At 40.4% G+C, this 14,847-nt stretch overlaps 2 protein-coding genes across 4 annotated transcripts in view; one reads left to right on the plus strand and one right to left on the minus strand.

Moving 5' to 3' along the window:
- Window positions 1-14,847, minus strand: part of C7H10orf88 (chromosome 7 C10orf88 homolog) — a 37,720-nt gene that overhangs the window by 17,204 nt on the left and 5,669 nt on the right. The window contains exon 7 of one of the 3 annotated variants that reach the window (XR_012629737.1): window positions 10,233-10,314. The gene's annotated coding sequence lies outside the window, so the exon portion shown is untranslated. Of the gene's footprint in view, window positions 1-10,232; window positions 10,315-10,761; window positions 10,803-14,847 lie in introns of those variants that run through there. The other 2 variants (XM_074875479.1, XM_074875478.1) reach the window with 2 other exon arrangements.
- CUZD1 (CUB and zona pellucida like domains 1) lies at window positions 3,097-13,641 on the plus strand. The gene is made up of 9 exons (XM_074875476.1): window positions 3,097-3,178; window positions 5,122-5,257; window positions 6,388-6,602; window positions 7,690-7,837; window positions 9,103-9,326; window positions 10,150-10,322; window positions 10,994-11,379; window positions 11,710-11,978; window positions 13,469-13,641. Exons 1-9 carry the CDS (start codon window positions 3,097-3,099, stop codon window positions 13,639-13,641), a joined length of 1,806 nt encoding a protein of 601 aa, XP_074731577.1.

Genomic DNA, 14,847 nt, shown 5'->3' on the forward strand with positions numbered 1-14,847 from the left:
AATCTCTGCAATACCTATAAACTATTATAATCTTTCCATATATCAGGTTTTATTACTGGAGATTAGAACTATAAAAGATTGTACATCTAAACTTACTTCATTATAAGCATTTGCTTCATCCTTTTTCTTTCAGTATCTTTTCAAATGATATCACTTTAAGTCAAGAAAGCATTTCTGCACTTTAATGTTAAATTGTCCTGCTTGGAATGCCTTAGTGGGAAAAAAAATGGAAATTAATAATTTTCACTTCATAATAGAGAAAAATATCTTGCCGATTGCAGAACTGTACAGGACTACAGCAGTCATCTCAGGGAAAGAGATGGATTAAATTTTGATAATCTGGTGAATTTGACCTGAGTGTGAAAAGCATCTTTAAGGCCAATGCTCAATTTCCATATGGCGAGTATGTGCAGATTACTCGGTCTCACAATGAGATGTCCTGTACTGAGTGAGGATGCCTAGTGTCTAATGGCTGTGCCACACAAGACAACAAAAATCCACTTTTTTCAGCAACCTTTCCTTTTATGCTTCATCCCTTCAAAAAAGGGACTAGAGTAATTCTGAAACTCAGCTTCTCCATGAAAAACTTAGCCAGCTCTCAAATGCCAAAATCACGCAGCTCTCCCACGAAGGCTCCAGATCTAGTCTCTTACCTGGTGGTTAAGCCTTGGCATTGGCTGAGCAGGCTCACTGCCAAAGTCCTCATCCTGCAGAACTGTAACGCCCGTCCTGAGCCAGACTATTTCCTGATCATACTTAGTTCTTACAAACCTCCATCACGCTCTAACCCTGCTGCTCTGCTTCTCACAAGTAATGATTTAAAGTGCTTGAAATCACATTTTCCCTGCTGTTGGCACTCCTGGCTGCAGTGAGAGAAAATGCCTGTAAATAAGTGTCACAACAGCTGAATCCTTGCTCCTTTGCACTAAAATGCACGCTAATCTGTTCTGAGGATCTGCTATTGTAAAACACCTTCCCTACAGTCATCCTCTTCTCATCTTAAAGAACTTTCATGAAGACTTGTTGGCCATTTTCTTTTGAGGTGGGAGAGGAGTTTCAGAGCGGGCCATTAACATTTCAGCATCACCTGATATCTGAACACATCACACCATCACATCACATGGGCTTAACACACAAGATTTAAAAACAGTTTGAACACTGGGATTTGTAGCATGAGTATGGAGCAGCAGGAGCAGCCACAGTTGCTTAGAGACTTCTCTGTGCAAACAGAGCTGCCAGCCAGCCTCAAGTGGGAGCAGCCACTCAGCCCTTCAGAATCACCAGGCCACTGCTTAGGGGTCCAGTCCCTTAGTATCAATTCCAGTGCAACAAAATTTCCTAATCATTCATATACAAGTAATTCCAAACAGTTTAACTACCAACCTGTAACCACCAGAGTAAATTACCAGGGTATCATAGCCACAATCATTTTTTTTCTTGGTTCTGATAGACACAGCATTGATTGGCAAGGCTCCACACACCAGTTCACACATGAAACTCATACAAAATAGATGTCAGTATTTGAAAATTGCTTACAAGTATGCGTGTGGGTTTACAAAATGAAAGACTATACAGAGTAAATGCAAATTTAGCATTTCCAGAAGCTAAATGGAATTCAGATGTGATGCAACATCGTTACACATGTATTCAATGCCTGTGTTTAAAGGCAGTATAAGTACATTGCATGATGAAGAGAGTTGCATTCAAAATCCTTAAAGTGAGTTAAAAATCAGAGAGAATTGTTTTTAAAAAGTCATGGGTCTGAGATTAGAAATACAGGATCATTACAGATGCATCATATTTCAGTTTGATTATAAAAGAAAAAAAAGGGTTTCATACAAAAAAATTGTTTATCATAGAAGCATAGATTAGCAAGTTGGAAGAGACCTCACGGATCATCTAGTCCAACCTTTCTTGGCAAAAGCACGGTCTAGACAAGCTGGCCCAGCACCCCGTCCAGCTGAATCTTGAAAGCATCCAATGTTGGGGAACCTGCCACTTCCCTAGGGAGATTATTCCAGTGGCTGATTGCTCTCATTGTGAAAAATTTTCCTCTTGTGTCCAACTGGAATGTCCCCAGCAGTAACTTGTACCCATAATGAAATCACCTGGATATGTTTCAAGAAGGTCTGCGTTGCAATTTGACTTTTCTAGGAAACTGGAAGGAACACCTGTTTGCACAGCTGTGGGATACCCACTCTCTGCACTGGAAAGAATCACACAGCCAGGCTCCTGCGTGAACCCTGGCTGTTCACACCCCACGCAGGTACTGCACCCAACCAAGGTCAGGGTAACAGCACATCTGTGGCGCTGGCACCATCATAGCCTCTGGAAGCTTTAAAGATTGGGCATCTGTCGCTGCAGTAGGAAATACTCTGGATTTCAAGACAAAGACAGACAAAGTAACGTAATTACATTGGCACAGATACTCATTAGACTCATGCCAGAAGGAATTGAGGCTCTTGGGACTGTGCTTGTCTCCTTACCTCAGGAAGGAAAGGCTGATTCCTTTTTTTTTTTTCTGTAGCTTCTGCTGTGAGACTAAAAGTTTTATCTGCAAAGTGGTTGCAGTGCAACCATCTTCTTTTAAATCTGTCACTAACATGAATCTGACCTTGTTCATCCATGAATATTTCAGCAATAGGAAATCATTACTCACAACAGCTCTATTATGATAGTTGCACATTACAACCTGAGGAATCCTCAGAAAAGATGGAATAATTTGCCCAGTGCAAGCTAAAAGGATGGGTGTCAAAATGAAGATGGGAAGAACCAAGCTTCTGTGGACCAGTGCTGGCAATCCCTTCCAGAACATTCCTGCTCACATCAACACACCTGAGACACTCAATGAAATCAACTGAGAAATATCCTTTGAACCCACGAGCGCTGACAAAAGCACAGTTGAACTTACTCCACACAGTGCATATTTAAAAAAAAAATGGGCACACCTGTTACTTTCTCATTTATATCTGTTAAAAAGAAACAGTAACTGAGAGATTAAGCCCTCCCTCCATGATACCATGTAATACAAGATGATTGTGAAATAGCAGGGGGTATAAAAGGTAGAAAATTCTAACCTCCCCAGCTGCCATCAAAATGCAGGCGCTCACACAGTTCCTCCTCCTGCCTCTCTTTGCTGCTCTAGCTCTTGCAGAAGACAACTCAGTACAATCCACAGGTATGGAAATTTAGTCTTTTTTTCATCTGTGAAATTTTATTAATTTTTGCACAATAGGAATTTTATAGGCAACTGAATGGAAAAATGTTAAACGTATCTCTAAAAGTGCATCTTATTTTAATGTACTGCTGCACAATGGTAACACCTCAATATGCCAGCAAGTGTTAAAAATGGTAAATAAAAAAAAAATATATTTCAATATATGATTCCCTATGGCAAATTTTTAACCTAAGAACTTGATTTTGAAGAGATTTTACTCTGGATTGGAAATTTGCATTTATAAATTAATAGTGTATTGGAGTAACAGGAATAAAGTGACTTAATTGGGAAAGGGTTGCTTTCAGAAAGAGATTTCATTTTTCCTTTGTTCAATCAGAAGCAAAAGAGAGGTGTTTGTGGCTCGGTTTGGGATCACCATTCTGTGCTCAAATCAGCAATTTACCTGACTAATGGTGGGTAGCTACTGTAGGATAATGAAGTATTGCTGCAGAGCTGCTCTAGTGGTGCCTGGCTACAGAACAGTCCAGAGGGATGCGGAGGGAGGGCAGGGCTGGCCTTGTAATGCTCTTGCAATTGGGAGGTTTCCTATGTGATGAAAAAGGTCTCTCCTAAAACTTTCTTTTCCCTCTGGAGTTCATCAGAAACCCTGACCTTTTTATCTGGGATTGCATACACTGTATAGGAAATCCTTCCTGCTCTTTTAGACCATTAATTTTAGATTAATACTAAAGTAGAAAGGAGATTTTATGCTCAAACAGGATTATAAACTTTCTCTAAAGTTCCCTATACAATGGCCATTACTGCAACTACTTCATAACTTATTAAGTGATGTCAGTAATGTCAATCATGGTTGGTTTGTGGGTTTTTTTCAGAAGAGAACTGGGTTGAAGTCCAGGTAGCCCCACATCCTGAACTCAGAAACAGTCACGAGCTCAGGCAAGAATACAGATACGAGCCTGGATAATACATCCCCACAATACTCTCCCAGTCACCAGAAAACATGGTTCAGGACTTCTGAAACAGATGAAATGCTATCTTTGTATTAAATAGTTACCAAAGGCTTTGTCTTGCATGGATCTGACCTGTTTTATGCTTCACTTTTACCATCCACATCACCCTGTAGCAAAGATCCACAAGCAAAGAGCCAGTTCCTTTTGTTTCAAAACCACAACTTACTGGTTTCACTGCAGGCTACTGAATTACTATATTGGAAGAGAATATCCCATATTAACCCTCTTTACAGACCTCTAGTAACTTCTTTACCCCCTAGTTCTCCCCTTTCCAACCTGAAATGCTTCAGTCCATTTACTTATTCCTTGTCTGGAAGCTATTCTAAACTTTTGAACAACTTCACTGCCATTTTCTGAAGCTTTTCCTGTGTAGCAGTACCCTTTTAGAGATGGAGAATCAGAATTGTATGCAGCTGTAAATATACAGTAATCCCTCACATAGTCCTTTAGAAGCTCAGATCTGAAAAGTCTGTGATTTCCTGGGTGTAGGTTCCCAAATGCTTTTAAGTCAAGCACTGAACCTCAGAACTGGATTCAATGATCTTTAGGAACTCAGTGCAGGGGAAAGACCAGAGGCTTGAAGTGCTTGTGTTGACAAACCTTGCTGAAGAGAGCTGCTAAGCTATCCTGTATCACTTGGCATTTCCAGTTTTGCCATTAGCTTCATCTGTGATATGTATTCCCCTAAATCCCCTTTTCTCTGCTACTAGGAAAATGAGGATAAAATGTATTTTCTAATATTCTTTTACTATTTGATTCTTCAGGTTTCATAAACTGCAGTAATATAAATGAAAATAATAGTACATTTTGCACGTCTGTTCCATAATGGACTGTCCCAGAGTCTTTGCATGGTGGAGAATGAAACATTACTGCAAGAGAAAACTTGAGAAATATCCTTGCAAGCTGGTTTTTGTTGTTGCTGTTCTTCAACAGGTGTACCTCGCTGTGGTGCTTCACTTCATGAGCTGAACAAAGTATTAAGGATTGAACTAAATGCAAATGCAAACTGTGTCTGGCAAATTCAGAGGAATGCAAATCAAACAATTAGGCTCATTTTCTCCCATTTTAAGTAAGTATTTCCTCTAGATGCTCTTGTACAGTTTCATTCCATTACAATACAGCACAGAAGAATATTGCCTCCAAATACTTCTCTGTATTCAATCTGTGTTGTGGACTCCAGTGAATCACAGAACGGTTTGGGTTGGAAAGGACCTTAAAGACCATCTAGTCCCACCCCCCTGCCATGGGCAGGGACACCTTCCACTAGCCCAGGTTGCCCAAAGCCCCATCCAACCTGGCCTTGAACCCTTCCAGGGAGGGGGCAGCCACAGCTTCTCTGGGCAACCTGTGCCAGTGTCTCACCACCCTCACAGGGAAGAATTTCTGCCTTAGATCTAATCTAAATCTGCCCTCTGTCAGTTTAAAACCATTACCCCTCACCCTATCCCTACACCCCTGATCAAGAGTCCCTCCCCCCTTTCCTGTAGCCCCTTTAAGTCCTGGGAGGCCACTCTAAGGTCTCCCCGGAGCCTTCTCCAGCTGAACACCCCCAACTCTCTCAGCCTGTCCTCACAGGGGAGCTGCTCCAGCCCCATGAGTATCTTCATGGCCTCCTCTGGGCCCGCGCGAGCAGGTCTGTGTCCTTCTGATGTTGGTGCCCCCAGAGCTGGACACAGCACTGCAGGGGGGTCTCACGAGAGCAGAGCAGAGGGGGAGAATCCCCTCCCTCGCCCTGCTGCCCACACTGCTCTGGATGCAGCCCAGCACACGGTTGGCTTTCTGGGCTGCCAGCGCACGTTGCCGGCTCAGTCAGTTTTCCATCCACTGATACCCCCAAGTCCTTCTCCTTGGGGCTGCTCTCCAGCCACTCCTCGCCCAGCCTGGATTTGTGCTTGGGATTGCCCCGACCCATGGGCAGGACCTTGCCCTTGGCCTTGTTGAACTCCATGAGGTTTGCATGTCCCACCTCTCCAGCCTGTCCAGGTCCCTCTGGATGGCACATCCCTTCCCTCCAGCGTGTCACCGCACCACACAGCTCCGTGTTGTTGGTGAACTTGCTGAGGGTGCCTCGATCCCACTGTCCATCTCGCTGACAAAGATGTTAAACAGCGCCGGTCCCAAGACCCACCCCTGAGGAACAGCACTCCTCTGTGTATCTATCAGTGAGCTTCGGTAGTTCTCACTCTGTTTTTTCAATAGATTTGCTCCTTCTTCAAGCTGTGAAACAGAAAGTATTAAAGTATACGATGGTCCCTCAACTAATTCACCTCTTCTTGGACAAGTATGTAACGACACTGATGCAGTCCCAGTACTTCAATCATCTACAAACAGTTTAACTTTTCTTGTAACAACAAACTCCGTGGCTTTTACACGAAACTTCTTTGTCTTCTATTACTTCTTTTCTCCAGAAGCAAGTAAGTCATTAAATACAATTTGAATTGCACCATTAAAAGAAATTTTTCCATTAAGGGGAAGTTTTGGACTGCAATTAGAGACTATTAACAGAATCTTTAACTAGTCTCACTCAGTTCTTCAGGCCTTAGAGAATGGTGTGGGGGAAAATCAGTGAAAGGAAAGAGGCAGCAGGATGACAGTGCACTTGCACAGAGCTTAAAAAGTTAAATTTTACTCAGAGAAATGATTGCAAAGAGAGCATTATGGGACTCTACTTTTACTTACAGGCTTCTACTAAATTTACTCAGTTTGTAAATATTACAGCATTTACCCAGAAAGAGAAACTGGTCAAACCTTCTGCTGAGTACAGGTCATAGAAGTCAGGGTTTTCATTGAACAAGCTCCTTACATTTTTTCCTTAAAAGAATAGCTTGGACTTAGTTTGTGACCAGTTCCTTTGCTTCTGCTGATGAGTGGCATGGTATTAAACTCTTAAAAGCTTCAATTTTACAGAGTAATTACCACATCCTAGTTTATGCTGCTCCAGTGTTTAACTTTGCTACTGAAAAATTATGCCTTATTTCTAGTCTACATTTGTCTTTCTGAGGTTTCCATTCACTTGATTTTATTTTGCCCTTATCTATCAAGTAAAATCTCTCTCAAACTTGAAGATTTTGCACTTCCATACAGGTCATGACCAAGGCCTCAGATTTCTCTAACATAAAGTCTCTTTTCTTTTGGTTGGTGTAGTATCTTCATTAGCAGTTTTTCAAGATGGCACCGAATTTACCTGAAATGTAGATATAACTATATTGCTCACAGTATCAAAGCTAACTCATCTACAGCCATCTCAGATGTCATTACACTGTGCCTCACAGATATACCATAGTGACAACAGGCTTCATTTTGTAACATCCACCTGACCTGAAATCCTCTATAGAAGTTCTATCTTTAGTACCTTTAATCATTTCCAAAGGAACAAATATATATAAAGAAATATAAAGAAATAATCCTGCTGCTGACATAACTTTAGATCTTTAATTTATGTTTTATGGCTCATTATATATACTATTATGTTACCGATATATTTACTCTTCTTTTCAGAAGCTGAAAATTGTGGGGGACAATTAACTGGTTCTAACGGGACACTTACCAGCCCCAACTACCCAGCACCTTACCCTGAATTTATGTACTGTGTCTGGCACATACAAACAGCAAAAAACTCGAAGATAAACTTACAGTTCCAGGATTTTTTGTGAGTAAATGCCCTAACGCTCTATTACACATTTTTTCATTCTGTTTAAAGGTATTACTTTAAACACAGGAAGCAGAAGTGCTTTCAAACTTTTAGCTATACACTTTTAAAACAAATGTGCTTTGCTGACTCTTACGATAAAGTAATTGCAATGTGTTTCACATCACTATAGCTACTGCAGTGCCAGTCAGTGAAGCACAGAAAACATTTCAGGTGACTACCCACAAGGTGTAGGTCCATTTTGAGCTAGCCTGAATGATCAGAATTTAAAACCATCAGTATAAGTAAAGCTTTTGCTACATAAGGAACAGGTTTAAAGCCATCGTGTGCACTGTAATTGCAATTTAGAACTGAGGGTTGAAAGAATAAAGCAAACATTGCCCAAAGCACATCTTCCTCAGTATTGCTGGTCATTAGGCAAAAATTGCACAGCACTGGCTTAAGTACTTCCAAGTGTAAATGCTAATGGATGCATTTTCATAAGGAAACCATGCTGGCATGGACTTCCCTGACTCACAGTGCTCTTTATCAAGGCTGGTTGCCCATATGTAGTGGGCTGGTAGCCCTTTTTTGGCTTTCCCTGCATCAGCTGACACCGTGCATGAAGGAAAGTCCCAAGAACAAGGGAATTTGAAGGGCAGTATCTTTAAGAATATCACTTGAGCTATTCAGACTACAGAATGCTGTATAAGAATTCAGTATGAAATGCACAGGATTCTATAGGAAATCGTTACCTTAACCACCGCCCTCTGAGAAGATGAACTCTGCAGTGTGGTCTATGTTCTCACCAGTCCTGAGAGAAGCTCACATGCAGATTGACAAAAAGGGCAAGAGCCTTCCTCTGGTGACATACATAACAGGTTTCAGAGACCCACAGAACTCAACTCTACACTTTAAAAGGTCTTTAAGATACAAGATTATTTATATATGTATTTGAAGGTGTGGTTATTTTTAGTAAATAAGTAGCAATCAATACATACAGTATCGGAGCTATAAAAGCATAGCTGATTCACCTTCCGTCGAGCTATAGCAAAATGTTTGGTATTTCAATAGGAGCAGAATCCTGCTCCTAAGTATTTCTTGGCTTTAAGAGTTTTTCATATTTTATTTGGTTTTAATAATGTCTATTTATGTATTCATTTATTCTCCATTCATTTATTTCAGCTGATGGGAATTCATCACTATCTGCACTGGATCCTCTATCCAGTATGAGCAACGTTCTCTTTACTCAGATTACCGTGCAATTATTTTTTCTCTGTCTACAGCCTGGAACTAGACCAAAACTGTCGATTTGACTTCACAGCAGTCTATGATGGCCTCACCACTAACACCGGCTTAATAGGAAAAGTATGTGGTCGTGCTCAGCCCAAATTTGAATCTTCTTCAAATGTTATGACAGTTGTGTTGTCCACAGACTATGCCAACTCCTACAGAGGATTTTCTGCTCAGTATACCAGCGTTCCGCTGCCAGGTCCTGTGGAGCCTGACAGTAAGTACACTTGCTGTTTCTTGTTCTCACACATGTTTCTTGCCTTCCCTTATAAATATCAATAAGAACTGATGGTTGATATTGAGGATTTAAGCCTTTTTATTGGTCATTGGTAACCCTCTTTACATACAAAAATCCCACAGTAGTCTCACTTATGTTATCACCTGACCCATCTGCAAAAGCAAGCCTATTCTTTCACTTTTCGGTCCTTTCTCTGGCTGGCACCACTAAAAATCTGAGTTTTTCCTTCTTTTGGACAAAGCAGGCACTGTCACCATCCCAGAGATGTAAACTTTTTTTGACTGGTTAATTTAAATGTTTTTGTTCCCTGAGATACTCAGGAAAATGGTCTGCACTAGTTAGTCCAACAGGGTTTAGGTGTGTTGTAATTTCTCCTCCCCCAGAGCTGGACCATTCCCCTTGTTGTTTCCATGTTTGCATGCCCAACTTCTCATTAACTGAGGTGGAAAAGGAGCTTCTAAAGCCTTGATGTCTGCCATAAATCAATTTCTCCACCCACCATTCTGCACTAGCACTTTGATTCCTTTTCCCTTTTATTAAGGCTGCATTTCACTCTTTGTTACTGTGATTAAGCTTTCAGCATGAGTTTTCCATGGTATTGCTTATCTAACATTTTTGAAGTTGAGCATGAAATTTTCTTCCAAATTCTGCATGACCTCAAACGTGCAGGAGCTGTTTCAGACTGACAGATCAAGAGCTACACAACAGCTTCAAGGATCTAGACCAAGTGAGAAATGACCACAGTAGTTTGTGGTAACGTGTTTGTTTTGTGTTTTTTTTTTTTTTCCTCTCTCAACGGCAGCACTCCTTACATGCTCTTCAGATAGCATGAAAATTGTTCTGAGCAAGTCTTACCTGGCTTCCCTTGGTTATAATGAAACTCACCTGCAGCTGAACGATCCATCTTGCAGTCCTGTTATAACAGAGTCAGTGATCTTTTCCTTCCCATTAGCCAGCTGTGGAACAACTAAAAAGGTAAAGAGGGGAAAAAATGTTACATGAGGAAGCTAACAACAGCTTATGAATGACAAGAGCTTCTAAAAGCAGTTTATGAGTAGCACATAAATAAGCTAACAGATTTGCTTTAACTTCCCTCATCCCGTTGTCTGTTTCCAGTCTTAAGTAGAACATTTTTCCTCTTTAAGGACCTGATGAGCAATGAGCCTTTCCAAGGAAGTCCAGGAGAATCCACACAAATTAACCCCCAGTTTCATTCCCTCTCCAATCCAGGTTATCAGAAGTAGCACGATGTTAGGCAACTTAAACATTCTCTGCAAGTGGTACAGCTGCGACTTATCCTGGAGTCACAAGGAAAGGGGAAAAACCCCCAAGATGTGAAGATTGCCAAGAGCTAGTTCATAGCATTGTTCTGATAAGGGTGACTGAAGCGTAGTTTTGGTAGTTTCCATACTCCATGCAGTATTTCTTAACCTTTTTGCTGCATGGGTTGGTTCACTGTTTTGAAAAAAAAAAAAAAACAGGAGGAGTGTTGACAATGGTTTTTTGATTGAAACTTGCTTCACATTTCAAAGGTATCTTGAGCCTCTGATAAGCATAGCTGGGCAGCTTTGTAACTTCAGTAAATTGCTTTCAACTGCACTGCTCATATAATCGCACCTGAGCACTTCCTACAATTCCATTTACAGGATGAAGGTCACAGCATCACTTACACCAACATCGTATCCCTCTCTGCAACTGGCAACATTATCACCCGTCAAAAGAGCATACAGATTATTGCAAAATGCAAAATGGAAAACAATTCAACCTTAGAAGTCATTTACATAACGAAAAATAATATAATCCAAAACACAACTGCTGTGGGACGATACAAAGTTAGCATGTCATTCTACGATTCAGATTCATTCTCCAAGCCTGTACATCAGTCCCCATATTATGTTGACTTGAACCAAACTCTTTTTGCTCAAGTCAGTCTTCATTCCACTGACCCAAATCTTCTGGTGTTTGTTGATAGCTGTATAGCATCTCCACAACCTGATTTTGGATCGCTAACGTATGACTTAATCAGAAGTGGGTAAGACTCTAAAATTATTTTATGACTATTCCCTAATATGTGAGGAAATACAATCTAAATGTCAGCCATAATTCTTTTATTTTTGTCTCTCTTACACTTATCTTTAGTAGACTCTGGTTGGAAGTTAAATTTCTATGAAATTTAAAGGCATTACATAAACATAGCTAGGAAAAACGAGCACCACATGGCACTGGGGAGAGGAAAAAAAGCACATCATTTTATGCCCACACGTAAAAATAATTCCCTACTTAAATGCTGTGGTTACAGTTAATAGTTAGCAAGAATGATTATTGTACATGGACTGTAACAGCTCTGTAAATTCTGTTGCAGCTGCAATAAAGATGACACCGTGGTAACCTACCCACCACTTGAACACTATGGAAGATTCAAATTTAACGCCTTCAGGTTCCTTCGGAGCTTTGCATCAGTTTATCTCCAGTGTGATATTTTAATTTGTGACAGCAAAACCACAAACTCTCGCTGTACCGAAGGCTGTATCTCCAGGCAAAAAAGAGCTATTTCTTCATACATGTGGAAAACTAATACGGTAGTAGGTCCCATCCGCCTGAAAAGAGATCTCAGGTCTGCTGATCACTCAGGTAAGAGGAATACATAAGTTAAGAACCTGATTAAGCTCTTCCTTGCTGTAAAGCAGTTACCTTTGTTCTGCTAATAAGTGAGTTACACTAGTTCAAAACTAGCGTAGCATCAGAGCAATGGGTTCAGTAGTTTGTGTTTTGAGATCACAGAAGTACTTTTCGAAGTGACAGACTGATAAGTCTTTTGGATTAAGGGGTATTTGAAGGAGAAAAAGCAGTGCTTACTCCTAGTTATAACAGTAGTGTATGCAGAATCTGACTATTCAGAAAAAATTATGAACAGCAAGAGAATAATTCAGATTTTCAAATGTGGTATTTTTTGATGAGGCATACACAGGGACCAGGGCTCACATCTCAAAGCCACAGACTACATAAAGAGCACATTCCAAATCAGTCAGGCTTTGTTACAACCTTTGTATCTTCTAAGAGTCCACCCAGTTTCACTCAGTTTTACTCAGTTTTGATTTGTTGGTACTACAGAAAAGCTATGCCAGATGATAAGTGTAATTGACTTATTCCAGGCTAGGCTGAATCTTCACACTGTATGTATTGTCTCTTAGAATAAAAATATGAAGAGGACAGCCACTGGAGCAGAAATCAAAAGCACCACGCTTTCAAAATAGAGCTGCAAAGCTGGTTCTAAGTGCCCCAATCTCCCATACTCTTTAGCACAATTTGCAGTCAGCTCTACAGTGGTCCAGAGGAGAAGTGAGAGCTAATGTAGAACAGACTGAAAAATACGGAAAAAGCTATTTTAAAGGGCTTGTCTTGCAACTCCCACTGCACCCATCATTCTGACTTTGCTGAGCAGTGCTTCACCTGAGAAAAGCACAGTGTGTCATACACTTTCAGGAGTCAGATCCAAGAACTGGTTAGCATTAATCATGCTCTTAATAGTAATAACCATTTTCTTCCTTTTAAAAATAATTATTAACCTCTTTAAAATCTAGCACAATTTTAAACATGCTCCCATTTATTTCAATAGTAAAAGATTTTGCATCTATATGCTAAGAAACTGGACACATGTATAATGTGAAAAGGATTCAAGGGCAAATGGATCACACTCAAAGTATCATAAAACACAGACTAATGCTCATAGCATCTTTCATGATTTACAGAAAATAATGAGTTTTACCAAGGACCAGCCAGTAAACCATTAGAAGTGACAGGGTTAGAACCATGAGTTTCTTCTTTGCCCAGCTTTGCTTCAGCAATGTCTCCCATCTATCCAGTTACAAAGATAACGACAGCGCTGCTTGGCAGAAAACTGGCCGCAGCGATACCAGAGAATTTGTTAACATTGCAAAGCTCTTCTGCATGACTGTTTTATTCCAAATTTTTACAACTCTTCAGTACTACAGATTCAGAATTTGCAGTTAGTGTGGGTCAACTCCTCAGAACCAAAATATCTGAAGAAAGGCTTATTTTTCATTAAAATGACATGGTATTCAAAACTTTAAACATCCCACTTAATTTTTTCCTCCACACAGAATCCTTCACTAAAGCAGATGCTGAAGAAACCCTGAACCTGCAACAATACAGCTTCTATACTCTTTCATTTGTGGCTTTAATTTCAAATATTATCATTGTGGGAACTGTGATACTAAAATATCACAAACATCAAGCAGGATACAGCTACCAAAAAATCCAGAGCTCCTATTAACTACTTCAGGATATTCTGAATTTGTGTCAACTTCTACTCAGATCTGTCACCCAAAGAGAAGAGAGAAAAAACCCCAAACCAACCAAAAATCAATAAACTAAAAGCCTTGGAATACACAACAATGCTTGGAAACATATTCCAACTTTTTTTGTAATTAAAAAAATCCTCTCAACGTAGTACTACATCTTAAATCACTGAGTTGAAAAAGCCTGTAAGTGTCTACCTCAGGGTGTTGCTTAGAAAGCATCTAAAAACTGACTTTACAGTTGTAAAGTGACTTGCAAAGTACAAGATAATTTAGCTCCTTTTTTCTTCCAAAAAAGAAAAAGTATCTTTTTGAATCACTTTGAAACTGCACCTGGCAGGAGTTAAGCTGAGGGACAACTGCAAGATGTCTGTTCAAAGCAAATTACCCTTTCTTCAAAAACCTGCTTCTGGGGGTTGCTACCATCATGATCTGACAGTCTTCAAAAGACATTAGTTTTTCTGGAGAAGGAGAAAATAATATTATTAGATAGATTAGGTAAAGATACCAGATTGTACATGCTTATGCTGCTTGTTGAGTCACACTTGTTTCCCCATCGATAGCTTTTGCTCAATGCATTTTAAGACACCAAATACAACCAACGTCTGTGCACCCAGCTTAGGAGTTTGCCATTCAGTCCTTACACGGTCCAAGTTAAACAGCACACCCCAGAATTCAAAGAGCAATAACCAGAATGAAGTATGAAGCTCGACCTTCCAGAAAAGAAGGACTTTGACTCCCGTTTCTACCTCCCCAAATGACAGCAGAACTGATCCCAACAGGTTAAATTAAATATGAGGCACTAAGGCTACTTCTCTGGCCTCAGCTTGGTGAAGTGCAGCAGATCCTACCTACCCCAGCACGTTCTATCGGGCAACAGCGTCCCCTTGAGAGGAACCACGAATGAAGTGCTTATATTTCTTCAGGTAATGAAACATGGACACATACAAGTCTGCTAAGTACCCCTTCATTTCAGTTGTTCCTGCATGGCTCCATTGATTTAGGAGGGAAAAGTTTAATGAGTCTTGTTTTAGATATCACTTTAGGATCCTAGATTCCTAACTTAGGCGCCTGTACAGCCAGCAAGGCTTTCAAGGAACCCAGGCTGGGCTTCAAGTTAGCCTGTCTCTCCAAACCTGGCTCCTTAAACAGTCCAAGTTAGGCAATGCCAGTACTACCCT

The sequence above is a fragment of the Strix uralensis genome, chromosome 7, assembly GCF_047716275.1.
Source record: "Strix uralensis isolate ZFMK-TIS-50842 chromosome 7, bStrUra1, whole genome shotgun sequence".
NCBI classification, from domain to species: Eukaryota; Metazoa; Chordata; class Aves; order Strigiformes; family Strigidae; genus Strix; species Strix uralensis.